The sequence below is a fragment of the Chinchilla lanigera genome, unplaced genomic scaffold (genome assembly GCF_000276665.1).
Source record: "Chinchilla lanigera isolate Chin_1 unplaced genomic scaffold, ChiLan1.0 scaffold00036, whole genome shotgun sequence".
In the NCBI taxonomy this organism is placed as follows: domain Eukaryota; kingdom Metazoa; phylum Chordata; class Mammalia; order Rodentia; family Chinchillidae; genus Chinchilla; species Chinchilla lanigera.
In genome coordinates, this window is record NW_004955437.1 from 18,087,484 (window position 1) to 18,115,303 (window position 27,820).

The window sequence follows — 27,820 nt, forward strand, 5'->3', positions numbered from 1 at the left end:
AGGCTGGGAGGTGGCACTCGGGCAGGACACGTGGGTCATCTCAGGGGAATGGAATGGCAAAGGCCGGGCAGCGTGGTTATGTTAGGCTGTGAAAGCAGTGAGGCTCAGATCTGGCTCCAGAACTCCAAATCGGGTGTGCACAGACCGGGTACCTTCCCTCCCTAAACCTCGGATAGTTTAGCCATCAAAAAGAAGAGAGGGTGGGAGGGTGGTACCTACCGCATTGAATTTGTGAGGATTAAATAAGATAGTGTAAGTAAAATACTTAGTAGGTGCTCAAATATGAGGCAATGCTATAATGAAACAGTAGCTTCTCCCCACCCCCACCTTCTTTAACAGGATGGCCAAGTGTGTGGTGTGCTTATTACATCCTGGAAATTCATCTGCATGCTCACTGTCCTCTATTCTGTTACTGTGTTCTGCCTTTGACAGGGGCATTAGGAGATTCCAGCTGGAGGTCGAACCTTCGCAGCCAGTGGCTCTGGAGGGCCTGAGTGACAGCGGCAGTTCTGTTCGTTTGAGGTTTAAAACAATTAAATTACAAAGCGGCAGCAGCCAATGCACGCCCCTGCATGCAGCCCTCCCGCCCGCCCTTCGTGTCTGTCTCTGCTGTACCGAGGTGTTTTTTACATTTAAGGAAAAAAAAAAAGATTGTTTAAAAAAATGGAATCCGTACCATGATGTGTTTTAAAACCACCGATAGCCCTTGAGCCAGCAAGAAGGCAGGAGTTTGTGTGATGCCCGTCCTGGCATGAACAGCGGGGCTCACCCACCAGCCCTGAAGAGGTGAGCTTGGCCTCAGGCCGCTATGGACTCAGGGGGACCAGGCAAGGACTCTGACAGAGCTTTGGGGCCCGTGAAGTGATTGCAGCCCCTGAGGTGGCCTGCTTACCCCAGGTCTAGGAGTGGACTTCTTCAGAACCTACAGAGGCGCCTAGAAAGAGGCTGATGAAAACAACATGGCCATCAGACCTACTTGGGACGAAAGCAGCTGAGAAGCAGTGGCCTTAGGACTGAGGGCCCGGACTTTGCTGTACTGTTCAATTTAGTGTAGAAAGAGAACTGGTGCTGCAGAAGTGTGTCCGCTATGAAGCTGATGAGAAACCTCATGTTAGTCTGACATGCACTCACGCATCCATTTCTAGAGGGTGCACAATGCACACGGGCCCTGACTGTGAGGCCTGCTCCCTGCAGCTGGGAAGGGAAGGGGTTGCTGCTTTGCGTTGTGATTGTTTTCCTAATAACTTAGCAACAAGAGAGTCAGGCCCTGGTCATGGCTCCCCTTGCTGCCTTTGGCAGTTCTGTTTCTGTGCTTATCCGGACCATCTTAGTCTTGCCTTTTCATGATGATGGTGGTCCCTTGCTGACCCTCATCTGGGCCTGGGTCCTCTGCCAAGTGCCCTGTGGGACCGGAGAAGTGAGGCAGTGGCGTAGAGGTGGTGGTTGTTTCTATGCATTCAGGCTGCCCTCAGGGCCGCCTCCCTCTTCCTCTTCCCTCGCTGCACGTCCATCTCTACCCCTGTCTCTGAGATTGACCTGACTGCTCTGGCAAGAAGAGGAAGTGACCTCTTTAAAGAAGCCCCTTTGCTGACCAATCGAAGTGTAGACTCACTGCTGGACAATCTGCATGGGCATCACTCCCTCACACCTGCATGTACCTGAAAAGGCGTCCAGAGCCAAGGCTCCTACTCATTGTCCCTCTCTGTGCTCAAAGAGTTCCATTCCAGGAGGAAAAGCTCTATGCCCTAAGCAGGTAACAGAGAAGATAATGGAGGAGGATTGGTCACGGCCTTGGTTCCCCCCAGATCAGCTGTGCACATTTACCTGCACAGATATCTGCACTTTGGGGGGAAGGTGGGTAGACTCCAGCTCCTTGGACAACCTTCAGGAGACACAGGAGCTTCAAGAAGAGGCAAAAGCAACAGGTGCACTTTGGAGCCAGCTGAGAAGAGCGCAAACTCAGGTGCTGGTGCTTGGATTTAGCCAGGCCCCTCAAGCACCTCATGCATGCCCCAGCCCCTGGGCCCTCGCCCCTTCCTGCCCTGCAGCCTGCAGTACCAGCTCGCAGACACCTTCACCACAGGGTTTGGTTTTATTGGCTTGAAGACATGGTCTTAGAGTTCATTGAGACGCATAGCTTCATATGGCTGCTCCAGCCCTACTTCTTAGCATTCTTACTCGTCTTTCGGGGCTAATGTCAGCATCTATAGACAATAGACTATTAAAAATCATCTTTTAAACAGGAAATGGAAGGCATTTGATGCAGAATTTTTGCATGATGACATAGAAATAATTTAAAAATAGTGTTTGTTCTGAATGTTGGTAGACCCTTCATAGCTTTGTTACAATGAAACCTTGAACTGAAGATATTTAATAAATAACCTTTAACAGTCCCTTGTGTTACTGGTGTTGGACGCTTACGGACAGGGGTTTAGGTTTTTAACACCCTGCTTTATCTTTTCTCCCTCTGAGCTCATCTTAGAGGAACACTTCCTCATAAACTAAGTCTCCAGCCTCTGGGACGACTGGGGTGGTGGAGAGGACAAGGGCCGGTAGAGTGTGGGTTAAGGGTCTCGCCGGGCCTCGCCCCGCCCCTGCCGGGGATGAGAGACGCTCCCACCCCCGCCCTCAGTAGGCCGGCCCGGCCTCCCCTCCGCGCGGCTGGCTGAGTGGTCGAGCCCGTCCCTCGGCCCGCCCCTGCTCCCGGGCCGCGGCGCCCGACGCTTGCCAGACTGTGCCACCCGGCGAAGCCGGGGGTGCGCTTCCGCGGGTAGGGCCTGAAGCCCGCCGTGCGCAAGGCGGCGGCTCGGCTGAGCGCGGCGGAGGACCGTCTGGGCTCCCGCGCCCCAGGGCACCGCCGCCGTGCTCTGAGCCGTGGAGAACCCGGGCGGGTGCCACGAGCGGCAGCGCGCCGTTTCCCCCCAGTGGGAACGGTGGTTGGGCCCGGCTGCGGCAGAGCGTCCGCCCGGAGATGGCGGAGCCGCCGCGACGCGGCCCGAGGCCCCGAGAGCAGGGAAGCCGGGCAGCCCCGGGACGCGGCGGAGCCCGGGGACCGCAGGGACGCCGCCCCCTCCGCCGGGTGAGCCGCCCTCGAGGAGAACAGCCCCCGACCCTCGGCGTGGGCCCCCGCCCACGGTCGCACGCAGTGCCGCCCCTCGCGGACTCCCGGGAGCGCTGCCACCATAACCCCCGCGGGGTCGTCCCGGGCGGCCCCTCGTGCGGCCCAGCGCGCCTGTCGCCCCGTGTCGCTTGCACCGGCCTCGGTCACAGCCGCCCCTCGCTCACTTTGCGCCCCGCTCCCCACAGGGCTCTGCCCGCCGCGAGCCCGCTTCGGTGACACCAGGGTCGGCGCGCTCCTTCCCTTCGCGCTTAGTGCCCCCGTCCGCGCGTCTTCCTCGGCACCTGCGAGCCCGCGGCACCGGCGGGGTCCTCCGTCCGGGAGCCCCGCTGTGCACTCGGTGTCCGCTCCACGCTGCCCGGCCCCGCGCAGGGCCCACCCCCGCCCGCCAGCCCCGTGCGTGCTGCGCTGGCCGCGCCGGTGACCCTTAGCTTGCTCCCTCCTTGCAGACCTCGGCGCGCACACAACCGCATGCGCCCCCTCCAGAATTTAACGTCCCCGCCCGCGCCCCGCCGCCGTAGTTCTCCCGTCACCCCTCCCCTAAATATTGCTGCTTCTTCTAGATATGAAGTTAAGATGCAGTGGTTAACAGCGCGGGCTCCGGAGCTTGACAGGCCTGACTCTGATTCCTAGTTCCTCCACTGGCTGAGCTGTTTGATCCTGGGCAAGTTCTTAAGCTTCTGTGGGCCTAAATTACTCAAAATGTAAAAGGGGGATAATAGTATCTATTTCTTCCCTACCTCCTCAGGTAGCTATGAGGATTAAATGCAGATGCTTCTCGATTTACTGTAGGGTTTTATATCTTGATAAACCCATTATAAGCTTGACAGTATCTTAGGTCAAAAATGGCATTCGGTACACCTCACAAGCGCATAGCTCAGCATCCAGTATGGTCAGAGTGCGAGGTGTTTAATCTGATTGCATAGCTGACTTGTACCTGCCACTCGCTACCACTGCCCAGTGTGACGAGAGTATTGCACCATATATTTACTAGCCCACGTATTAGCTGGGAAAGGATCAAAATTCAAAGTCTAGGGGCTGAGGCTATAGTTCAGTGGTAGAACACTTGTTCAGTGTATACAAGACCCTGGGTTTGATCCCCAGCACTGCAAAATAAAATTCAAAGTACAGTTTATACTCAGTCCTACCACATACCATTGGAGGTCAAAACCATCAAAGGTTGGGAACCGTCTGTATATGTAAATCTCTTAGAAAAATGTCTGCAAGTAGTAAGCTCTCAGTAAATACTGGGGTGGTACAGCGCAGCTACCAACTTGCCCTCAATGACATCCCACTACTGTACTTTCCCTAAAGTCTCCACTAATTCTTAGGATTCATCCTTTCCATCACTTTTGTGTAGATGTGTGCTGTGGATTTAACCCAGGGCCTCACACATGCATAGCACATGTTCTGCCACTGAGCTACACTAGCACCCCCCCATCACAGTTTATCATCTCTCCCAAATCTCTTCTCGTGTTGATTTGTTTTACCCAGGGCAAAGCTGAACTGTTCTTTGATTGTCTCTTTCAATTCTGAAGGACTCTGCATAATCACCACTGAGATGTGGGGATTGGGGTGGGTGACAGAAAGGGATTGCCAGTCACTGGCCTTAATAGGAGTGGCTAAGGTGAAGAGTATGATTATAAAGCTTCCAGAAGCAGACTTTAAAAAAACAAGTACACGGGTGTGGTGTTGCACACCTGTAATCCCAGGACTCGGGAGGCTGAGACAGGAGGATCATTGCAAGTTCAAGGCCAGCCTCTGCTACAAAGTGAACACAAGGCCAGCCTGAACTGCACAGTGAGACCCCGCCTCAAAAAGAAAAAAGTCATAAACTGTTTTCTGATCCTCTTTCTCAATGGCTAGATATGATTTAAGAATCTATTGTTCTCTCATCCCTCACTCAGTTCCTACTATTTTGTTTTGTCTTCAACTGAATTTACTCTTTCATGTCTCTCCAGGCTGGCTCAGGGACTCTTCTGTTCAGGAATGGGGTATAGTACTACCTCCATTAAGTTAGGAAAGAGAAGTGAGATGGACAGGGAGAGAAATTCTACACTGTTTCCTGGCTCTGGTTTTTCTCGGGCACTAGTTGCGTGGCCCGTTCTGGGTCGCCATTTTTTTCCCCTCGCCTGACTTTGGCACAGGCTAGGTGAAGGGCAAGAGGTAAGTAATTTTTCACAAGCAGTAGGAAGGTGTCCGGGTTCTGGGCTCAGAAGCCAGTAGAACAGTTGTGCCATCTCTTTCCTTGAACTCCCCCACCATGGTGTCCACATGATTGCAAGTTCGTTAGTGCTGTTAGCTACGATGATGGCTTTGGTTGATGTGGCAGATTATCAGACTCGTGAGTTTCCTCTTATCTGATACTTTGTTGGAACGTGGGGCTTCTGGGCCTTCTCTTTGTCACAGGAAGACCAGAGCTCTTGCTTACTGGCCAACTGCCAGTCACAGGCTGGGGATTCCTTTCAGAGCTGGCCTGTTTTCAGCTGTTTGGCCCCTTATGGGTGGGAGAATTTGCGTCTACTCTTCTCACTCTGAGCTTAGAATTTGGGTACCCAGGGAAAGGAAACAGGTGTGAAGTGAGGGTGTGGGACTCAGCTGTGTTCTTCTACAGGTGCTTTTTTTTTTTTTGAGCACATAAGTGAGCAGAAGGTGAGAGGGTGGGTAAAGAAAGGAATGGATTAAAGACACAGTTTCAAGGGGAGAAATAACCCATTGGTATTTCTGTTTTACAGGTAGTGGGGCCAGATTGTGACATTCTCTAACTTCTGATGTGAGGAGCGTCATCAAAACCAAGGTGGAACCTGGCTAGACTTGCAGCCTGAAGCCATGGGCCGGGGGGCCATGGTGACCTGAGGCCAGTGGACTCTGTCCAGCGCCCCCATTGCTCCTTCTACCTCCCCTGCCCTGTACTAAGAGGACTTGTCTCCACCTCTTTAGGAAACTGATCCTCTATTTTCCTGCCCTCTGCCTTCCCAACACCGTTCCAGGCTATAGAACTCCTGCAGTGGCCCCTGTTCTTCCACTTCTCCTCGCCATGCTTCAGCTGTGGAAGGTGATATGCCCAGCTCGGCAGCAGGAGCTGTACCGCCTCATACTGCTGTTGATTGTCTTCAGCTTGGGCTCCATGGGCTTCCTGGCTTACTACGTGTCTACCAGCCCCAAGGCCAAGGAGCCCCTGCCCCTCCCCTTAGACTGCAGCAACAGTGGGGCATCTGGCCCTGGCCCTGCACGGCCTCCAATCCCGCCTCGGCCTCCCAGGCCTCCAGAGACAGCCCGAACCGAGCCCGTGGTCCTTGTGTTTGTAGAGAGTGCGTACTCACAGCTGGGGCAGGAAATCGTAGCCATCTTGGAGTCCAGTCGTTTTCGTTATAGCACTGAGCTAGCACCTGGCCGAGGGGACATGCCCACGCTGACTGATCATACCCGTGGCCGCTATGTCTTGGTCATTTATGAGAACCTGCTCAAGTACGTCAACCTGGATGCCTGGAGTCGGGAGTTGCTAGACAGATACTGTGTGGAGTATGGTGTGGGCATCATTGGCTTTTTTCGAGCCCATGAGCACAGTCTACTGAGTGCCCAGCTCAAGGGCTTTCCTCTTTTTCTACATTCGAACTTGGGGCTCCGGGACTACCAAGTGAATCCTTCTGCCCCGCTACTACATCTGACACGCCCCAGCCGCCTGGAACCTGGGCCCCTGCCTGGTGATGACTGGACCATCTTCCAGTCCAATCACAGCACGTACGAACCAGTGCTTCTGGCCAGCCTGCGGCCGGCTGAGGCCCCTGTGCCGGGACCAGCGCCTCGCCGCGCCCGGCTCCCCACTGTGGTACAGGACCTGGGGCTTCATGATGGCATCCAGCGGGTGCTCTTTGGCCATGGCCTTTCTTTCTGGCTCCATAAACTTGTCTTCGTTGATGCTGTTGCATACCTTACTGGCAAGCGCCTCTGCCTGGACCTTGACCGCTACATCTTGGTAGATATCGACGACATCTTTGTGGGCAAAGAAGGTACCCGCATGAAGGTGGCTGATGTTGAGGTCAGTCTTTCTTCCTCTTACTTTTCTTAGAAGCTGCTTTAGCTCCAGCCTGTCAGACTCTCTCCCTTGATTCTCAGCTCGTTGTAGGTTCACTTCCTGCCCCTTGCAGGCAGAAGGAAAGCTACTTCTAATGTATCTCTGTTCAGCCTGCTTGCTCTTGATTTTTCATGTCCCTGCTACTCTTCCCAGGCTCTGTTAACCACCCAGAACAAACTCAGGACCTTAGTCCCCAACTTCACCTTCAACCTGGGCTTCTCGGGCAAGTTCTACCATACTGGTGAGCTTACTCCCCTGCTCCTTCAGTACAGTGGTCTTAGTTTGATCTGTGCCTTCACGGTCCATCTCCCTGAGCAGACAAGCTGAAGAAAAGGGGCAAGATTTGGGGTCAGACTGCCATGAGGGGTTAGTGGCGGGTGGTGCAGAGCAAGTTGGCAGTGGGGCAGATGGCAAGTCTTAGGTGGGCAGGGACCATTAATGTCCCAAGAGTGGAAAATGGTCAGTGTTATAACAAAACAGGACGTGGGCTGACTGGTTGCGATCAGCAGTGTGTCGTCATAGGGACCGAGGAGGAGGACGCAGGGGACGACATGCTGCTGAAGCACCGCAAGGAATTCTGGTGGTTCCCGCACATGTGGAACCACATGCAGCCACACCTGTTCCACAACCGCTCTGTGCTGGCTGACCAGATGCGGCTCAACAAACAGTTCGCTTTGGTGAGACTCTTGGGGCTCTTCCCTGTGCTTTCCCCACAGCTAATGCTTCTTTTTCAACCTTGCCTAATGGGATGCCCTTCCCTACCCCTTCCAGTCTTCCTTCTGCGGAGGCATCCCCACCCTCTTTGCCCTCTACTCCCCAAACCTCACCAGGTCCTGGTGAGAGTCTGTGCCATTCCCAGGAGCATGGGATTCCCACGGATCTCGGGTATGCTGTGGCCCCCCACCACTCGGGCGTGTACCCCATCCACACGCAGCTCTATGAGGCCTGGAAATCTGTGTGGGGCATCCAGGTGACCAGCACTGAGGAATATCCCCATCTCCGCCCTGCCCGCTACCGCCGCGGCTTCATTCACAATGGCATCATGGTGAGGGACTCCTACTATAAAACTGAAACTCCCACATGTAGACAGCCTACAGCCTGCCTTAACTTAGGGCTTGTCAACTGCCAGTCAAAATATATCCGCTTACTGGGGATAAAAATCATCACAGAGTAAGAGCCTTATCACTGTAGCTTCAAAGGGAGAAGTTTCCCATCTGGGTCCCCTATAAACTCAGGGAATCCCAGTGCCTCAGGACTTCTGTCCTTCATCATCTTCATATCCTGTCTTTCACATCTCATCCATCCCTGTCCCTTCTCCCTGCAGGTGCTGCCCCGGCAGACATGTGGGCTCTTCACTCACACAATCTTCTATAATGAGTATCCCGGAGGCTCTCGTGAACTGGACCGGAGCATCCGAGGTGGAGAGCTCTTTCTGACGGTGCTGCTTAATCCGGTAAGGTGCCGAGAGGAAAGGCTAGAAGATTGGAGAGCCAGAATATTTGCAGACTGGGACTTTACTTGTCAAGGCTGCCTCTGAGGTGGGGTAGATGCTCCACATCTGACATACAGGCCCCCCTTGCAGATCAGCATCTTTATGACCCATCTGTCCAATTATGGAAATGACCGGCTGGGCCTGTATACCTTTGAGAGCCTAGTGCGCTTCCTCCAGTGCTGGACACGGCTGCGCCTACAGACCCTCCCTCCTGTTCCTCTTGCACGGAAGTACTTTGAACTCTTCCCTCAGGAGCGCAGCCCCCTTTGGCAGGTAAGGGTGGAGCCCACGTGACCAGAGACATGGTGGGGGTGGGGTGTAAGTGATTAGGCCTTATGTGAGTCTTGCCCTTACCTTCAGAATCCCTGTGATGACAAGAGGCACAAAGATATCTGGTCCAAGGAGAAAACCTGTGATCGGCTCCCCAAGTTCCTCATTGTGGGACCCCAGAAGACAGGTAAAGAAATCATCCTTAGTCAGTTTCTCTTGCTCTGCCTTAAACGCAAAGGTCCTTTTGCCAAGGAATTCCCTTCTCAAACCCTCTTCTCCTTAATCCATGCTCTTGAGACAGGGATTCTTAACTATAGTTGTGTATCAGAGTCATCTATGGGGTTTTTGTTTCCTTTTTTGCAGTGTTGGGAGTCAAGCCCAGGGCCTCATGCATGCTAGGCAAGCCCTGACCCACTGAGCTACATCCCCAGTCCCACTTGTGAGGATTTTAAAAGATCAACAAGTAGATGGCCACACTGGTGTGTGCCTGTCATCCCAGCAGTCTGGGAGGCTGAGGCAAGATGATCACAGGTTCAAACCCAGCCTCAGCAACTTAGCAAGAGCAAGTCTCAAAAAGTAAAAAAAGAGAGCTGGGATGTAGCTCAGTGTGAAGGCCTGAGTTCAATCCCTGATACCAGCCCCCCACTCCCAAGAAAAGATCCACAAGTGATTTTGATAGCTAGGCAAGGCTGAGAGCCACTGCTGTGACTTTTCCTGTGCCTTCCTCAGGCTTTCCTTCTGGCAGTGTAGTTTGGCCAAAGGGTATTTTACTACCGAGAGTGCTTATTTTCTTGCTCTCCTCAAACTTATGCTGTTCAGCTGACCTCTTCCTCACTTGGCCTCATCTTTCTGTCCCATTTAGGGACCACAGCTATTCACTTCTTCCTGAGCCTGCACCCAGCGGTGACCAGCAGCTTCCCTAGCCCCAGCACCTTTGAGGAAATTCAGTTCTTCAGCGGCCCTAATTACCACAAGGGTATTGACTGGTGAGGCTGGAACAGACTTCTCAGAGGAACATTTCCGTCTCCAAAAATACCCACTCCATCTTCTACCAATGCTGACATCTGACCTGTTCACTCTGAAAATGTCTCTGCCCTTCCTCTGTTCTGCTTCCTAGGTACATGGATTTCTTTCCTGTTCCTTCTAATGCCAGCACTGACTTCCTGTTTGAAAAAAGTGCCACCTACTTTGACTCAGAGGTTGTACCACGGCGGGGGGCTGCCCTCCTGCCGCGAGCTAAGATCATCACCGTGCTCACCAACCCTGCTGACAGGGCCTACTCCTGGTACCAGGTCTGCCTGAAGCTGGGGACACACGGGCTTAAAGGGAAGGAGTGGAGTGGGAGGGAGACTGGAATGAGGGTAGAGAAACTGAACTAGGTCTTGATGAGGGCTGCATATGCTGGCGCCAAAAGTAAGGCCAGAGTCATTCTGTCAAGTCACCAGCTCCTCGCCTTCCCACTCCCTGTCCTTCAGCACCAGCGAGCTCACGGAGACCCAGTTGCTCTGAACTATACCTTCTACCAGGTGATTTCAGCCTCCTCCAAGGCTCCCCTGGTACTTCGCTCTCTGCAGAACCGCTGTCTTGTCCCTGGCTACTACTCTACCCATCTCCAGCGCTGGCTGACGTATTACCCTTCTGGACAGGTACAATTCCGCAAGAGTTCATTGGGGTGCCCGTCCCTCCAGCTCAGCCGCTTCCTAGGAATGTAGAGGGCACCACATCCCTGTCCCCTTAGTTGCTGATTGTGGATGGGAAAGAGCTGCGTACCAACCCAGCAGCCTCAATGGACAGCATCCAGAAGTTCCTGGGTATCACACCCTTTCTGAACTACACACGGACCCTCAGGTGGGAGAGCATGACCCAGGGCGGACTCTCTGGGGGAAATAGGCAAGCAAGTTGATCATGTCTGTGAAAAGACACGGATTTAGCTATCCTGTCTCACAAGGACAGACTGTTCCTGTGGGCTGGGAGGGGGAGTGTGCATTTGTGGGGCTTGGATTTCTTTTCTCCTTCTCACCTAACGAATGGCCTTTTCCTGTTGGGCAGGTTTGATGAAGATAAGGGATTTTGGTGCCAAGGACTTGAAGGTGGTAAGACTCGCTGCCTAGGCAAGAGCAAAGGCCGAAGGTACCCGGATATGGACACAAAGGTAAGTGAAGCCTGGGGCAGGGTGTCACACTCCACCTGGAGGACTGGGTACGGTCCCACTCCTGACTGCTTCTCCCTTCACTTTTCTCCTTCAGTCCCGCCTCTTCCTTATGGACTTTTTCCGGAACCATAACTTGGAGCTGTCAAAGCTGCTGAGCCGGCTTGGACAACCAGTCCCCTCATGGCTTCGGGAAGAACTGCAGCATTCCAGTCTGGACTGATGTCCCAGCCTTCCTTGCCAACAAAAACTCCCCTGCTTCCCAAAGGGGAAAGCCCAGAGCAGGTCCTACAGGGGGATTAGAGTGGCCTACCCTTGTCCCTTTCTACCTCAGTGGCCCTCAGGCCCGGGATGGCTGAGAAGGGAAGGGCATCCCTTTTCCATAGCTCTGGGGCCTGATAGAGGGGTTTTCTTGGTAGCCCCGTATCATGGTACTAGGTACCTTTGACTCATGAACTTGGGAGGTGGGGAGGAGTGCGAGGGTCCAGCCAGGATGGAGAGGAATGTATTAGTCCAATGGTTTCCCTCTTCATCGCAAGCAGGGTATCTGTCTGTGGCTATGGGAGGGACCCCCTTGCTGTGGCCCCTTTAGTCAAGCAGTGGGATCTACCTGTGGCCTGGCCTCCCTAACGTCATTCATATTGAATGGGGATGAGGTCGGACAGTGGCTCATGGAGCTTAAGTATGAGCCCTAGCTGTGGGCTGGATATGTCCTTAATAAACATCCGTATTTTTCTGTTTTATCTGCCTTAATGGAACGAGAAAAAACACTCTCCTGGTCCAAGGTTCAGCAGCACATGGAGGGAAAGAAGGGAAAGCCCAGTAAACTAGAGTAAAAAAGAGTTTATATATTTATAAATGCCAAATAAATACCAGAGGCCACCCAATGCCCCCTCCCAGACAGGGCTGTCTCCCCCAGCCCTAGGCTTCTAGGGTCTGAGACATCTTGGCCCCAAGCTACAGCCCAAGAGCAGCTGCCAGTCTGGGCTCCCAGGGAACCGAGCAGGGATGATCTGTCCAGCCAAGATTCGCTCCCTCCATGTGAGGGGCCCCCATAGCCACAGGCCTGTGTCCCTGTACAGGACCCCAGGGAAGCCAGGCTCAGGGGGAGAAGGTGGTCATCTCGAGCGAGACCCGCTGCCACAGCTCCTTGGTCTGCTTGCTGCGCTTGAGGTTCTGCAGAATGTCGTTGAACTGCATCATGCCCATGGGCGTCAGGCAGAAGGCGCTGCGGGCACTGCGGATGGCGTTCACAAAGTCGTCGTAGTCGGCAGGGGTCAGGTGAATCAGGCGGTGGTGGATGTACTGGAGGAGGACGTGAAGGGGGTGAACCTCATTGTGAAGCACAGGGCCCCTCTCACATACTGAGTGCGCTAGTCTGAAACTGCCTACATGTGTTGCCCCCGCCATACGCCACGGGCTGTCACCTGCATGTACGCCTGCTGGCAGCGCTGCACCAGCTGGTGGAAGGCCGGGGCACGCAGGTGGTTGTGGGCATGAGCGGGGCTCAGCCGCTGCAGCGTCTCCATGACGATCTCCTGCAGCACAAACGGGCTCAGCACCCCCTTGGCTGCCCCCACACAGAACTGGTGCACGTAGTTCACTCCTGGGGGGCAGGGGGAGGGGCATGAGACGGGGGTGGCCACCTCTGCCCTAGGGACCCAGCTTCTGTATCTCAGCTCTGGCCTGCTAGAGAGCCTCCCACCACCCCAGGAGCTGAGGTAACCTCCGCCCCCCCGCGCACGCACACATACCCGACCAAGGCCTCAACTCTGAGCAAGAGCTAGGAAGGAGGTCTGGGATAGGAAGGTGGGGGAGCGACTGGGGGGGACAATGGTCCTTGGGAGGGGAGGTGTTACCCAGCTTTGCTGCCAGCCCCAGCAACCATTTGACATCATCAGTGTAGGGGGGGGAGCGGGAGAAGTTGTTGGGGTGATCGTTGTGTGCCCGGCGACCCAGCATCTCTAGTGCCAACATCCCTGAAAGACAAGGGGTCACATGGCAGGGTTCATCCGCTTTTCCCTTGACCCCAGCCTGGCACCTGACCCCACAGCACACAGGTTAAGAGTAGAAGGGCTGCCCTCAAGAGCCTCGGGCCCACTGTGGACGGGAGCCGGGAGCCACCTCCACTGACCGACGCGGTAGGCAGCGTGCAGGTGGTGCAGGCTGTGCGGGCTGACCGGCTGGCTGTGCGGCTCCTCCTCGGGCGGTGGGAAGCCCCCGCTCACCAGAGGGCTGGGCTGCGTGGTCAAGGCCGGCAGTGAGGTGCCCTGGATGGCTGGGAACGTGGGTGCTGGGTGGACACTGCTCACTGAGAGTACAAGGACAGCTGTGAGCCCTGAGCCCAAGGGGCAGAAAAGAATCCCGCTACCCCATCCACGCACCTCCCTTCCATTCACCTGCTCCCTGTCCCCACAACTCACAGGCCACACTGGTGGGCAGTGGGAGCCCTGGCTCTGTGTGGTAGGGATGGACTGTGATGGGTGCCATGGAAGGGACAGGAAAAGACACAGCAGTGGCAGCGAGTGAGGGAGGAGTCACTGAGTAAGGGTACTGAGCCCCCAGGAATGCAGGATGCACACCCTAGAGGCCAGGGAGGAAGAGAAGGGAGACGCCAAGTTACCGCAGGGTGTCGCGCTCTCCACCCTACAAATGGGGACCCCTTATCTTAGTTGGGCTGGGTCCCCCAGACTCCCGCCACCCCCGCCCCACACCCCCAGTGTGCTCCCACATGCCCACCCCCAGCAGAACCCAGCTCACCTGTGGGTATGCGGTACTGGGCACTGGGAAGACGGCAGGCCGGGGCATGTGAGGCATGGGGTGGGCGGGGTGCGCTGGGTGGGTGAGGTACTGAGGGCTGCAGGGCAGGTGGGGCTGTAGAGCGGTGTAGGGATGCAGGCCAGGGGAGTGACCATGTCCCAGCCCTGGCCCCGGATATAAACTGGACCCCACTGAGATGACTGGAACCACTGTGGCTGCTGCTGTCACTGCTGCCGCCGCCACTGTTACAGGTTCAGTCCCGGGGCCCCCCCTGCCCTCCGGCAGCCCCCGCCCAGCCTCCCCAGCTGCCCTGATCCCACTGGCGCTACAGCTTGTAGTCCCTTCACGGGCTGTGGATGAACCACCTGCTGTTTGCTCATATAGCCAGAACCACTGGTGAGCAACCTCAAACAGCACTTCGGGGTACACGCCCCCACCCTTCGCTGCCTCCTCCACCGCCATGCAGGCCTTCTCCAGCATCAGGTTATCCTGCAAGAAGGGGCACAAGAGTGTTAAAGGGGAACGTTTGCACCCAGGAATGGTGTCGAACAGCATCCGCATGTCTCTCCGAGTGGCCCGGAGGTGGGGTCAGGTCAGGGTCCACGCTCAGAGTTACAGGCACCGCAGTGACAGTGCTCCCCACAGAGAGCGAACGAACACTTGCTGACTAATAGGAGTCAAGACCCAGATTACAGGCCCAGTCTCAAGCTAACCACCCCTCCCATCCGAACCTCATCCTCTCCCTCATCCCCTGCACTGAGTCTACTCTGGTCATCTTAGTTGGTCCCTAAACTACAAGCCTTTATCTCCGTATTTGTAAAGTAGGGGTAACCCTAACTAGAGATAAAAGGACATGATGCACACGAGGGCACAGCACAGGTTTAGCATCCCTAACACACAATCCCCTATCCAGAAGGTTCCAAAGTTCAAAACTTTTTTGAGCAACATGCTATAAGTGGGAAATAACATGAAGAAATTTGGTCCCATGCACAAAATTACTCACAATATTTTTTTTTCCCCCTTGGTTTTTTTCCGGTACCAGGGATCGAACTCACGACCTTGCGCTTGCCGGGCAGGCGCTGTGCTGCTGAGCTAAATCCCCAGCCTCTACTTACAATATTGTGTAAGATTACCTTCAGGTTATATTGTATCAAATGTACATATGAAAGAAGTAAATTTCATGCTTAAGATTTAGGTCTCAGCCTCAAGATATTTCACTTTATATATAGACAACTATTCCAAAATCTGAAACACTTCCTGTCCCAAACATTTCAGATAAGAGATACTCAACCTGTAATATCTAAAATGTCACATATGAGGTCAACATGGACACTTTGTAAACTCTTGAATGTGGGAATCAAAAGCTGGGCGCTCAAGCCAGCATGGTAGCCTGCCTGTGGTCCCACTACTCTGGAGGCTGGGAGAGGAGGACCATGAGTTCAAGGCCACCTGAGCAACATAGCAAAACCCCGTCTCAAGAAGTACAGAGCTGGCCTTCAAGCTTCCACATGCCCAACCACCCTGCCAGGATGCCCAGATTGCCGGTACAAATACCTGCTCCTTGCATTGCACCAGGGCCCGCTGGATTTCATTGGGGTTCAACGCATGGGCATGAGGCAGGCAGCTTAGGGCCAGCTCTGCTGCTGCCCTCACCATATTGGAGTCTCGTGCCCGTGATGCTCTGTCTGCCAGGGATGCAACCTCAGGGGGCGTCAGGTGCCCATCCCAGCACTCTACCAGAATAGTCAGGGCTGCACTGCCAATCTCCATTGCCTGCCCTTCAGGGAAAGACAAGCAAAGTGGAGTCAGGGTGGGCACGCGAAGGCATGTGGATGGTGGCGCTCATTAGACCAGTAACGCCACGAAGATGAGCTCTTATCGCCACCAGTTAACCCCACATCAGGACGAAGGATTTACCTGTAATCCAGGAAACGTGGGAAGAATAGGTACGCGAGAGCCAGTTGGGAGAAACAAAGTTGTGCAGGCCGAGGGCATAGAGCCCAATCTCGAAGGCGCAAAGGTGCAGGTTGCGGTGAGGACCCTGGTGGCCCCCTGAGGAAGATGGATGTGTGAAAATGGAAGTGCTGCTGTTGCCCCCTGCCTTGATCAGCACAGTCTTCGCCAACTCGAAGTAGAAGTGTGCGGCTGCCTCTGACGGCTGATTGGGTACATGAGGGGCATGACTCTCGGGGCGGCGGCCCTTGTACCTGAAGGGGCAATGCGTAGGGATGGGTTTGGGGTTTCTCTGAAGTGTGTGTCCATGTGGGCTGGGACAGACCAGGGTAAGTGAGGCATCAGGGGACAGTGCTAGGACATCAGTGAGGCATCAGGGGACAGTGCACTAGGGATTGTGGCTCTGAGCTGATGCAGATAGGGCAGGTGGGTGTTTCTTCCCACTGACCTGCCAACTTCAACTGTCTTTGCCCGGGCCCCTCCACTGGCACTGGCCCGGCGACTTCCACTTGAGGATGAGGAGCCCAGGGAGTCCGAGGAAGAACTGCTAATACTGTCACTGTCTTGTCCTCGACCCCAGGAGGTGGGGGCCCAGCCGCCTCGAAGTGGCCTCCGGCTTAAGGTGGGGGAGCTGTCCGATGTTGTTTCAGGGGCACTGCTGTCAATGCTAGCCATGCCTAAACCCCAAGACAAGTTGGCCTCAGAAGCCGGGTCCCAGGAGTCAGACTCCCCCCTTTAGAAATAGCCTCCCCCCGCCGTGCCATTCCACGGGCTGTCCTACCTGTGTGCTTCTTCTTGGGTCGCCCTGGGGAGCCCCAGCCCCGTCCATTGTACCCTCCACGACTGCCAAGTGCCAGGCGGCTGGGAACCTTCCCCTCTGGCCTTGGGGTCAAAGACGCCTCAGATGGGAGACCCTCACAGGGGGAATGTGGGGAACTTTCTAGGTGGGGAAAACAGGGCACTGGGGTGAGACCAGGAAATGGTACCCCAACATGGCTATAGACCACTCATCCCCCCTGCCCAGTGCCCCCACCTCACCAGGCACATTCTTCTCTGTGAAGCCCTCAGCAGGGCCTGGCCCAGCCCCTGCCACACTCCCTGGCTGCGCAGGCCCCGCAGAGCCCGAGGTCAGCGGCTGCAGGGCCCCGGGAGTGGATGGGCTCCCATGCTTTGAAGGAGACCTCTGGTTGGCTGTGGCTGGGCGGCTGGATGAGTAGAACGAGCTCAGTGTCTGCGGCTTATGTGTCTGGCTCTCTCTGTCCAAGAGCTTGTCTAAGATCTAGAGAACAGAAAAACAGTGACAGGATGCCCTTTATCTCTGACTTCTGTTACCTTCCTTTCTTCTTGAAGCAGCCTAATGCTACCTCTCAGGAAGCCTTCCCCAGTTAGAACTACAGGACGACCTCCCAGCTTACATGTCTTGGCATCTTCCGTAACACTTACCTCAGGACTGAATATACTGATATTCAATAAATATTGAAATAAATGAATGAATGACTTTATGCTCTCTGCTTCTCGTCTTCCACCTCATGCCCAAGCACACCTATAAGAACCATTAGTCTCTTGTTCTTTATGAGAAGTCTCCAAGATTCCCTACTTACCTCCTAGGGCAGAACAGTACTTTTCTCATCGTACTAGAGAGAAAAGGAGTAACATTTGCTCACTCTCTGCCTGTCAAAAGCCCAGCATCTCAGGCCCTCACCTTCTTCAGTTTGGCCTGGTCGTCCTTGTAAGTGATCATGAGAGCTAACGCCAGGTCGCCCTTCTCCCGACGTGTGCCTTCACACAGGAGGGGATGTTCTGCCTCACTCACCGTCGTCTTCATGCCTGCGAGAGAGGCCACGTGGGGATTAGGAGTGGCCCTAACTCCCAGAACACCAAAGACAGGCCAGTGCTCCCCAGTGAGCCAACCCACTTCCAGACCTGCAGACGGTCCCCACTGTCTTATATCCAACCTAAGTGCTATTTTTTTTAAGATATTCATAACCTGGCCCATTCTACCTACCCACAATATACCTATCACTTTAAGAAAGTTGGCCCCTCAGTCATGAAAACTTGACTGCAGCTAGGTATGTATTTTATTTATTTGGTTGGTTGGTTTGGTTTTTTGAGACAGGGTCTCACTATATAGTTCAGGCTGTCCTTGAGCTCACTCTGTAGCCTAGGCAGAATCCAAATTCACAGCAATCCTTTTGCTTCGGCCTCCTGAGTGCTGGGATTATAGGCATGTACCGCCATGCCCAACTTTATGTATTTGTTTGAGATAGGGTCTTATTATGCTGCCCAGGCTGGTGTCCAACTCCTGGCCTCAACTGATCTTCATGCCTCAACCTCCTGAGTAGCTAGGAATAGAGGTGTGCCACCACCATGCCTGCATGCAGCTGGAGTCTTTATTTATGGTGTTCCCCTATGTTTTAACCCATAGTTCAGGTTCTTTTTATTTATTTATTTTTCTGAGATAAGGTCTCATTATGTAGTTCAGTTCAGGCTGGCCTCGCACTCACTGTGATTTTCCTGCCTCAGACTCCCAAGTGCTGAGATTACACAGATGTGCCACCACTCCTTCCTAACCCACATTTTCACATTCTGTCACCTCCCTGAGGCCTTCCCCTCGATTTTTGTTTTGCTGGCCTTAGAATACTCACCATCAACAGCACACACTTCCCCCTGAATTCTTGATTATCTCACAGGCACTAGTTGACCCACACATGACTTTCCTGTTACCATATAGCTTCTCTGGAATAGGCCCAAGGTCTCATGTCCCTCAAGGCCTGGGCCAGGCTTAGCTCAGGGACATGCCCAAGACACTGACAGACTCACCCAAGGCAGCAACTGCTGCTTCAAATCCCAGCTCCTCATCCCCTGGCATCTCGTTGTTCCAGTTGCGACTTGGGGGCCGAGAACCCGTGGGAGAAACCACTAGATAAAAGTCAGTCAGGCACACAGGGTAAGTTAGGCAGACAGAAGTACCACAGGAAAGAACGCAAGGAGCTCCAGACCTTCATCGCTCCAGACCTACTCATGAAGCTGCCCGATGGGTCTGAAGGCGACTCAGAGCGAGCTTTGGGGCTCTTAGGTTTTCCTTAGAGAAAGCTACACTCCCCCAGTTCCCCACTTACTGTCGAGGCAGATACCATACCTGGAGCGCACAGAACGTCAAAGATGAAACTGGCCAACATGAGGGGCAACACAGGCCGATAGTCACAGAGTGTCCCCTCCCGAAGCTCCTCTGCCCGGCACCGCATGGTACTCATCTCACTGGGACCCAGAGGGATCTTCTTAAGCAGGGCAGCCACCTCAGACTCCTGATATGCCAGCTTCACCTGAGGGCACACGAAGGGGCTCATTCGTCCTACACCTCAGTGGAGATCAAGATGCAAGGCTCTGAGGAAACTGAGGTGCAAGGCTCAGACAGAACGCTGACCTCCAAGGCCTTGGTAGAAGCTGGGGGCCGCTGCAGCTCCAAGGCAAACATGCCTACGCGGAAGGCCAGGTTGTGGTGCTCTGGACGCTCACTTAGCACTGTTAACAGGAAGGCCGCCTTGGTCAGGGTATTGGTAGCCACCCAAGTCTGGCGGCTCGTGGATACTTTGTTCTTCTTGCCCTAGAGAGGAAAGGACAGGAAGCAGGCAGATGAGTCTGGATCACCTCAGTGGAGGCAGGAGGAGGCTCTCACTTGGGGTGGGCTGTGGGAGCAAGTCAGGGGTAAGTAGGCCCGGGTAGGTAGAGGAAGGGGGTCTCTCTCACCTTGGCAGGGGGCGGCTCTACCTTGAGGTCGGGTGGGTTGGCTAGCAGGTCCTGGGCAAGCTCCACGGTGAGGCGAGAGGCCTCACTGCTATAGCCATGCGCATGCAGGGCCTCAGCACAGGCAAATAACACCTGGAGAGAGGGAGCACACGGGACCAGATGGGGCGAGGCCCAGCTTGCAGAGGCAGAACATCATGCTGCCCCGGAGCCCACACTCCCGGAGTGCTTGCCACACTCTGGGGCCTGTGCTAGTCCTGGGGACATCACAAGGGCTCCATCCGGTTACGGAGACAGACACAAACACACAAGCTGGTGTGTTGCTGTACCCCTGGGACAGGTCCAGAGGGAGACAGGAAGGTAGCAAGGCTCACGGGGGCCCGGGCCCGAGGAGCAAGAAGAGGAAAGGCTCCTTAAAGGGTGCGGCCTTCGAGGCCTCTGAAAGCTGGGGGAGCACAGGAGCTAGCCGGGCAGCTTAGCGGACAGCAGGCAGGCAAAGGAGCCAGGGTGCTCACTCGCAGGGCTGGGGGACGTGCCAGCTCCCGTGTGGGCTGGCCACACGAAGACAAGGGAGGGCAGGCAGGGAGAGGCGAGGTGGGGAGCGGGCGGAGATCAGGCCAAGTGCAGCCTAACAAGCTGCACGAGGACCTGTGCTTCATCCTAAGGGCAATGGGAAGCCACTGCAGAGAGCTGAGCGGCAGAGTTGCACAGACGTTTCAGAGAAAGACCAGTGTGGAAGCAAAGAGAACGGGCCACAGACAGGAGCCTGCCACAGCATCTAAGTCGCACGGACGTCCTGACCCCTCACCAGAGCCAAAGGGCCTCCCGGCAGAGGCCAAGGAGCACCCCGGGCCCGCCTCCCTTAGGGCCTCGGAGCCCCTCACCTCCATGCGGCTCTCCTGCTCCAGTGGCTTCAGGCCGGCAAACAGATCATGCTCCTCCCCGGCCCCGCCCTCGGCCTTCTCTTCCTCGCCCCCAGCCCCGTCCTGGGCATTCAGGTAATAGGCCTGGTAGTCGTCATCCTCCTCTCCAACTGCAGGGGCCGCCTCTTTGTTTTTGGAGAGCCCACTGCCACTCTCATCTGTGGAAGGGAGGCCATCCCCGGTACAGACCTCTCCGGGCAGGAGGCCGGGGGCGCCAGCAGAGGCTGTGGGAAGCTCAGGCCCTTCTGAGAAGTACACGCCCCCATCTTCCTCGTAAGTGTCTGGGGGCTCAGGAAGGAAGGCGGCAGGGCCTCGGGAGCCACCAGAGGGAGGACAGGGTGGAGGGCTCTCAGGGAATCCACCGAAGGTGCTGGCCTCTGCGCCTAGGGCCAGGCTGCTGTCGTCCAGGCTCATCTCTGCCAGGTCTGGCTCCAGGGAGCTGTCTTCGCTGCTCAGCCGTCGTTTGCTTCCACTGCCTGCAGAGCCTTTGCTCCCCCCACCAACCCCACCCAGTGCCTTGGCTTTACCCCCACCTGGACCCATCTTATGCAGAGCCTTGTCTCCCCCTTCAGCTGACAGGCGGCGGGGACCCCGCTGTGATGAGGGCACCCCCTCACCCAATCCCTTGCGTTTGGCCCCAGGGTCTTTGGGCCGCACAGCTGGCTCAGCAGGCAGAGGTCGGGGCCGGTCCCGGGACTCCTCCAGGCCCCCGGAGCGTGAGGCTCCTGGCCGAGGGGGCAGGGCCCGGGCCCAACACAGGGCCAGCTTCCGGTCAGTGCCGCTGTAGGTGACACCGGGAAGTGGATAGGCCTCTTCCCAGTTAAAGTAGCAGGCCTCAACTGCGGGCCGGAAGCCAGGAAAGAGCCGCTCCAGGGTCTTCTTGTGCTGTCCCCGCTTTACGTTCTCAATCACCTTCAGCTGCCACTGGCGCAGCTGCACACACAGTTCCCGGCGGCTGTGGGGAGAGGGAGGAGGCTGCTGGGAGGACGGGCGGACCCCGCAGGCCACACTGAGAGGGCAGAAGGAGTGGGCATGTGCGGGAAGAGAGGCCTGGAGAAAGCACGCAGGGAAGCATGTTCCCAGCCAGCCCTACAGACACCAGCGCAGCCCTCAGGAGTTTTGGAAAGTGGGTGCCGCTTAGGGAAGAAAGGTAGAAAGCCTGTTAGAAAAAGCTTCATAAATCCCTGGTCACCCTCATGTCCAGCAGCCCCACTTCCCTAAGATGAGAATAAAATAGCAGTGTGTCTCCACACACAACAAGGTAAGGGCTCCACCTGGCCCTGCCGGTGCTGTGGCGACCTTGGGGACACTCACCGCAGGGGGCTGAGGGCGGGATCCAACACAGCCAGCCTCCACAGTGTGACCATCTCGTCACACATGCTGGCACAAGCGTGGGCTGCCACCTCCGACTGTCCATTGCTGCGTCCTGTGTGCCCGCTGGCACTGCTGTGTGAGGCTGAGGTGCGCACGCTGTACCACCAACCTGTTATCTGGAGAGAGAGAGGGCTGTGAGATGCGCCCAACAGCTCGGAAGCACAGGACCATGCTGCCCAGTGTCCCCACCAGGAGTCAGGAAGTCAGGGAGAAAACGAGGTGGAGAGAGAGAAAAAGTGCCACACGGCGCTGCCTAACTCTGGGGGTTACCTGTTCGTAGGTGAGGCACTGATCGGTGAGGATTTCCAGCAAGGGGGCAGCATTGCTGTCCCGCCGCTTGAACATCTCCCGCACGATGCTGAGCAGGTTCCAGACGCCCTCCGGCTCTCGGCCTCTCAGTGGGCGCAGCAGACAGGCCCACTCGGCGGCCGCCGGAGGCTCCGTGGAAGACAGGTACATGGAGTTCACGTCACTGGAAAAGTTGCAGGAGGAAGAGGGCAACTGAGATGAAGCTGAATAAACCAGGTGAAAGCACAACTTTGACCCAACACACAGAGCGGAGGGGGAAGGAGTGGCCATAAAATTCTAAACCTTTCTCTGCCTCAATTTCCCAATCTGTCAAAGAAAAAAAAATGACGCTTGCTCTAACCAGACCATGCTATGAGTGCCCCAAACCATCATCAGCACAGATGCCAGGCATCGTGTCAATGCAGGGAAGAGAAGGTCAGCGTACAGGTATTGAAAGAACAAAGACTCTGTCAGCAGCCTGAGGGGCGCTCCCTGTTCCCCCACCCCCAGACTCAGTATGACGAGATCCAGTTTACCTGAAGACCACAGGGGAGGGCCCACAGAACTTGTGCAGTGTCTTCTTGATGTTGTCAGTGAGCGTCGATTCGTCCAAATACCAAGTGCTCTGGTCTGAAGCTGACGGCCCTGCTGTGGGGTCTGGGGACGACAGGTGGTCAGTCACCTCCTGACAAGGACTGGCTTCACCTGGCAAAGATGAGCCTTTAGCAAGCAGCGCTCTGCCCTAATGGCTGGTGTCCTCACTACTGCCCTTTTTACCTGGGGCTCCACACACGGTATTAATGGCTGTTGACTGGGAGGAGAGGAGTTCATCCAGGAGGCGCTGGGCTGTTGGGAGGATCTAAGGAGAAAGGGACAAAGGCAGAGAGAACAAAGGTGGACAAAGAAGACAAAGCAAGGAACCCAAGGAAGCCAGGGCCCATCAGGCAGCCTGGCATGCAGCCCTGGAGCTGGTGGGTGGAGGGTGGGCCAACTTATTCACCTGCTGAGGGAGCTCGCTGATGAGGTACTGAGCAAACTTCTGCAACTGGTCCCGCTGGAGCCGAGACAGGGACTCTGAGACGGGGGCCCGCAGGCACACTGCGGAAGCCTGAGGGGGAAACAGAGGCATCTGAGGAAAGGCTTGTTGAGGGCAGAGCTGGGGACAGACAGGTAGAGTGGGGCAGGTGTGGGGGCTCACATTGTGGCTGGGCATGCAGCAGAGAAGGGGGAAATGGAGCGGAGGATAGGGCCAGGATAAATTGGGAGGGCCTCACGTTGTGGATGCGGAAGAGACAGAGTGCCACGACATGGGTGCACCATTTGGCCCCAGCCCCACAGGTACAGCTGCAGGAAGTGACCCGGCAGCGGTCAAACATCACAGCCACGTTGTAGGCCCCTTTGGGAGGGACCATCTGAGGTGGCACCACTGTAGCACTCAGGTGGAACCCTGGGGAGAATACAGGTATGATCAGAGAGAACTGCCAAGACCTGGGTCTCTGCCCTCGACCCTGGCCCTACAGTTATTCAGACAACCTGCTTTAGCTTCTTCGTAACTGGTGACGGGTAGCAAGGCTGCCACAGGTGTGATGGGACTCTTACCTATCTGCAGTGGGTCCTTTACAGCCCTCATGCGGAAGAGCTGATCCCCTCGCTGGAACTCATCTGCACTGCCATTGGCCAGGCATGAATACAGCCTAGGGGTGGAGAAAAGGACATGGCCAGAATCCAGTCAATAACTCTTCATAGTCCAGTCCTCAGCCTTCTTGGGGAAACTCCCAGGTACCCGCTCCTTCCCTTATCTTCCTCTCCAAATACAATATTTTCTTTGCTCTGCAGAAAGCCCCACAGACAGTACGGGAACCCACACCCCACCATCAGTCCTCTGGCCTCACCGAATGTCCTCTTCATTCTCAGGGAAGCTCCAAAAAGCAATTCGGAGCTGGAGCTGCTCAGGCACTGGAGGGTAAACTTTCTCCACCACTTCAAACGGGATGTGAAATGCCACCTGCTTTGCTGACAGCTCCACCAATGGGATCACCAGTCCATCTTTGGGAGCAAAGTGTGGGGTTGGTGAAAGAGAGGGAAATGAAAAGGACCACAATTACTTGGCACCACTGCCAACGCCACACTATGAAAGAAAGAGGAGGCCTGGAACTCTAGCCCTTAAAATTCCTTCTGGGGAAGTCTCTAGGCCACAGGCTGCCACCTCAACCTCAGAAGAAGAAAGATGCCAGGGACTTCCCAGGTGTATTCCAGGACCACAGCAGGTAACCTGCTCATAGAGCTTGGAATCTAATTTCTTACATACTACAAGCACTTTCGGTTCATATTACAATGTTACTGTCTCTCCTTTGGCATTCTCTTCTCTGACTGCCTTTTTACTAACTTTTCATCTCCAGCTGACTGCAGGCCCCATCAAAGGAGGGAAGACAGGCCAGAGCACAGAAGAGTTAAGCAGTGACCCCCAAGAAGCAAGAGTCTTCACTGTCTCTGCCACCCCAAGCCCTGACTTCATACCCTGGAAGTCCCAGAGGGGAGAGAGTTATCCTAGGTGCCCTAGCTGCTGCTCCTAGAATCACCTGTTGTGGGATGGATGGAGTTGGCTTTCTAGAAGGGTTTCCACACTCTTTTACTTAAAAAGCAGTGATAAAGTGACAGCACATCTCACCTAATGGCCAGTAAAACTGGGAGACAGACCAGAAAGTTACAGAACTGAAAAAGAACCTTTAAAAAAAAAAAAAAACTGTTAACCTGTTTAGTTACGCAACTGAAGTTGGCCACAGAGTAGGTGGAAGGGGTGAGGCAGAAATGGCCCGCTTTCTCAGATTTTAACCTTTTCAGAAGATATCAATATGCTGAAAATCTTCACCATTGTGACTTCACTTACTTCCCCAAAGTGAGGGAGCTATAAGCCTCAAGGCCAGCCACACATGCAAATATCAAAGAAGCAGGGAAGCCAGAGAAGACCTATGTGAAACTGCTTGTGATTGTGTGTGCATGCATGTGTGTGTGTGTGTGTGTGTGTGTGTATGTACACAAAGCGTGTGCTATGTCTCCAACTGAGGATGAATACTACCACTAAAAAGTGACACATGTCAATTTCTCTCTATCCCAAAGGCCGCCAAAAATGTCCACAGGGAGCTTGGAAAACAGGACAATTAAAATGGTGTGGCTAGAATTAAACTCTTCAACCACTGAAGAAAGCCAGCTTCCACTAAGGCCCAGGACAAAAACTGCCATGAGTAAGGCAGAGACAGGATCTGATGGGCCCCACGCGTGTGGAGCTTCTCTTATGTTCATTCTCCTTTCCACCCCCTCTAACACAAACAAAATCATTCATAGCACTCATCAGTTATTTCACTGAAAGATCCAAGGACGAAAGAAACTTACAGCAAAGCTCAGAAAAAGTGTTCTGTGAGGAGATTCCAAAGGCAGTTACCCAGATGTGGAAATCTAAGGCTAGTCCCAGCCTCGGCTTCTGACAGATGTTCAACATAGCCAGGCGCAAACCTCTAGTCAAACTTTATGAACTACAGAATCTCCTCTCCTAGCTCCCCTCCACTTTCCTCTGGACGGGATCTGTTCTTGGGAATCAGAGATGAACGTCCCAAAGTAAGAAGTTCTTTTGCACTTTGCAACACAGTGACACACCTCGAGTGCTCACAATCTGCTCCTTAAGCACATTCTTCTGCGTCTACTCTCTGGTCTACCAAAGGCTGAACTCAGGGAGGTACTTCCAGATCAGACGACAGAGTCTCCCCCCTTATTCCCACCTCGAAGGCAAAGTAACGACAAAGATCCTTGTGTTCAGCGCAGGGTTTCCCTGCCACGACGCAGATTCTCACACACACGGGCGTGGAGAGGCCAGCCCACCCCGCGAGGGCCAGAAAAGCAAGCCCTGAGGTCCGTCCTCCCCTCGGGGTCAGCTCCAGCTCCCGGACAGCTCCCGAGCGAGGCGGGAGAGGGCCTGCCCCGCTCCCCTGCGCGCCCGCGCCCTCACCTCGCATTCTGGTACCGCCGCTGCCGCCTCCGCCTCCGCCGCCGGTGGGGGAATTGGGCCCCGCGGACTGTTTGCGCCATCCCCGCCAGTTCTGGCAGAGGCTCTCGGCTTCGGAGATGAAGGAACAGAGGGAATCCTCCTCGAAGCGGTCGGAATCCTCGAACGAGAAGCGCTCCCCGTCCTCCCACTCCGCGAACATCAGCTCCATGGGGCCCGCACCCCCCGGAGCCGGGTCCCCCCCCGCGGAGCCGGGGCCTGGGCCGCCGGCCGGGGACTGAGGGGAGGCCCGGGGCCTGAGGGGCGAGCCGGGGCCGGGGGTGGCCGGGGCGCTCAGGGCGGCCGTGCCGGGCGAGGATCTCGGGCCTGGGAGAGATACGGGACGGGGCCTTGCCCAACGGCGAGGTGCGGGCGGGGATTGCGGCCGGTCTCCGAGACTCAGGGCCCGGACGAGGCGCTGGACGGCCGGGGCCTCTAAGAGGCTGCGGCGCCGCCTCCCCCATCAGCTGATCTGAACTTCCGGCCGCGCCGGCCATCACTACTTCCGCCCTCGCGAGCTTGTGAGCTGGACCCGGTACGGACGGGTGTAGGGGACACGTTTCTTTCATGGCCGCATTTCCTGCTTTTTTTTTTACCCCCTCGAGCCCACCCTCAGACACCGTAAGAGGAAGTCAACCCCCGAAGGTATGCGAAGCGACTGCAGATTCTAGCTATAACTCGGTGTCCGTAATGTCCCCAAGCATAAACAGCCGCCGTGCGTGTCGGGAATCGTAGGCTGTCAAGAGACTGCACAGGAACCATTGGACAGTTATTGTCCTAACTCTGGATAGGCCATAGGGGCGCATCACCTTCTGGGAATTGTAGTCCAGAAGCCTGCAATCCAGACTTCAAAGAATTTAACTGGGTAAGTACCAAGAAAGAAGACCTTTGATTTCAGGAAATGGTCATTGTTTTCGTCAGTACGGCCTTTGAATCTAAGCATTGTTAGCTTTTTTTTCTTTTAATAGAAGTCTGGTGAAGTCCATGACTCTCTCCCACAATTGTTTGTAAGTGCACAAAATAAAATACAATCATTACAAAGGACACCAACTATATTGAAAGGAAAATAACAAATTATTAATAAAACAAATTTGTAACATAGTAATGCTTCCTTATTTGCACATTGAATGACAGTATTAGGCTTTGGATGAAGTTCAGTGGAGGAGCGTTTGTCTAGCATGTATAAGGACCTGGTTGCAATCCCCAGAGCAGGAGAAAAAAATAAGTCAATAAATCTAGCAGAAAGTGTAGTAACTACTAGTTCTGAACCTAGTGATGACTATATCTTGAAACATTTATAATGAACTATAATACGATGTTCAACTGCCATTGTCTTGGTTACTTTTTTCTCATTGGTGAGCAAAATACCCCATGCCCAAAATTAAGGATGGAAAGGTTTATTTAGCTCACAGTCTGTGGAGGTTTCAGTCTATAATCAGCTGGCTCCAAGGCGAGGGGGCATGGTGAGGGGCAACAGTTCAAGGCAGCAGAAGGCAGCAAAAGCAACAAGAGCAAAAGGGGGGAACAAGCCTTTTTTTCCTCCCTTATATTGTATTTAGGCTACCGGCCCTCTGGTGGGTGTAGTACTCAGACCATCTCCCTACCCTCCTCTTGCACAGGCTCAGGATGTTTACAAAG

General features: G+C 54.9%; 3 protein-coding genes across 7 annotated transcripts in view; 2 read left to right on the plus strand and 1 right to left on the minus strand.

Moving 5' to 3' along the window:
- Positions 1-2,393, plus strand: part of Camk2g (calcium/calmodulin-dependent protein kinase II gamma) — a gene marked incomplete at its 5' end in the record, with an annotated part of 53,263 nt that extends 50,870 nt beyond the window's left edge. The window contains 1 exon segment of the mRNA XM_013516755.1: positions 433-2,393.
- Positions 2,394-2,714: 321 nt separating this feature from the next.
- Ndst2 (N-deacetylase/N-sulfotransferase (heparan glucosaminyl) 2) lies at positions 2,715-11,845 on the plus strand. Of its 2 annotated transcripts, none has more exons than XM_005389955.2 (14): positions 2,715-3,079; positions 5,854-7,157; positions 7,347-7,434; positions 7,716-7,870; positions 8,053-8,238; positions 8,518-8,646; positions 8,776-8,958; positions 9,046-9,142; positions 9,818-9,941; positions 10,073-10,247; positions 10,431-10,601; positions 10,694-10,803; positions 11,005-11,107; positions 11,202-11,845. In XM_005389955.2, the coding sequence occupies exons 2-14, from the start codon at positions 6,156-6,158 to the stop codon at positions 11,325-11,327; spliced, it is 2,649 nt and encodes an 882-aa protein (XP_005390012.1). In that variant the 5' UTR covers positions 2,715-3,079; positions 5,854-6,155; the 3' UTR covers positions 11,328-11,845. The 2 variants fall into 2 exon arrangements, with proteins under 2 accessions (XP_005390012.1, XP_013372203.1); XM_013516749.1 differs by having other exon boundaries at positions 10,530-10,601.
- An 87-nt stretch (positions 11,846-11,932) lies between these two features.
- On the minus strand, positions 11,933-26,453 carry Zswim8 (zinc finger, SWIM-type containing 8). 4 transcript variants are annotated; one of them, XM_005389957.2, is made up of 26 exons: positions 26,147-26,453; positions 24,039-24,192; positions 23,746-23,840; positions 23,421-23,593; positions 23,147-23,254; positions 22,924-23,005; positions 22,683-22,803; positions 22,129-22,330; positions 21,799-21,974; positions 20,446-21,439; positions 19,565-19,696; positions 19,242-19,421; positions 18,957-19,140; positions 18,638-18,736; positions 17,520-17,644; positions 16,856-17,096; positions 16,599-16,757; positions 16,266-16,494; positions 15,782-16,071; positions 15,419-15,642; positions 13,865-14,353; positions 13,528-13,687; positions 13,239-13,415; positions 12,964-13,083; positions 12,532-12,642; positions 11,933-12,409 (listed from the first exon to the last, which is right to left on the minus strand). In XM_005389957.2, the coding sequence occupies exons 1-26, from the start codon at positions 26,352-26,354 to the stop codon at positions 11,949-11,951; spliced, it is 5,694 nt and encodes a 1,897-aa protein (XP_005390014.1). In that variant the 5' UTR covers positions 26,355-26,453; the 3' UTR covers positions 11,933-11,948. The 4 variants fall into 4 exon arrangements, with proteins under 4 accessions (XP_005390014.1, XP_013372197.1, XP_005390016.1 ...); XM_013516743.1 differs by having other exon boundaries at positions 13,504-13,687; XM_005389959.2 differs by having other exon boundaries at positions 12,106-12,409; positions 12,532-12,710.
- Between the last annotated feature and the right edge of the window lie 1,367 nt (positions 26,454-27,820).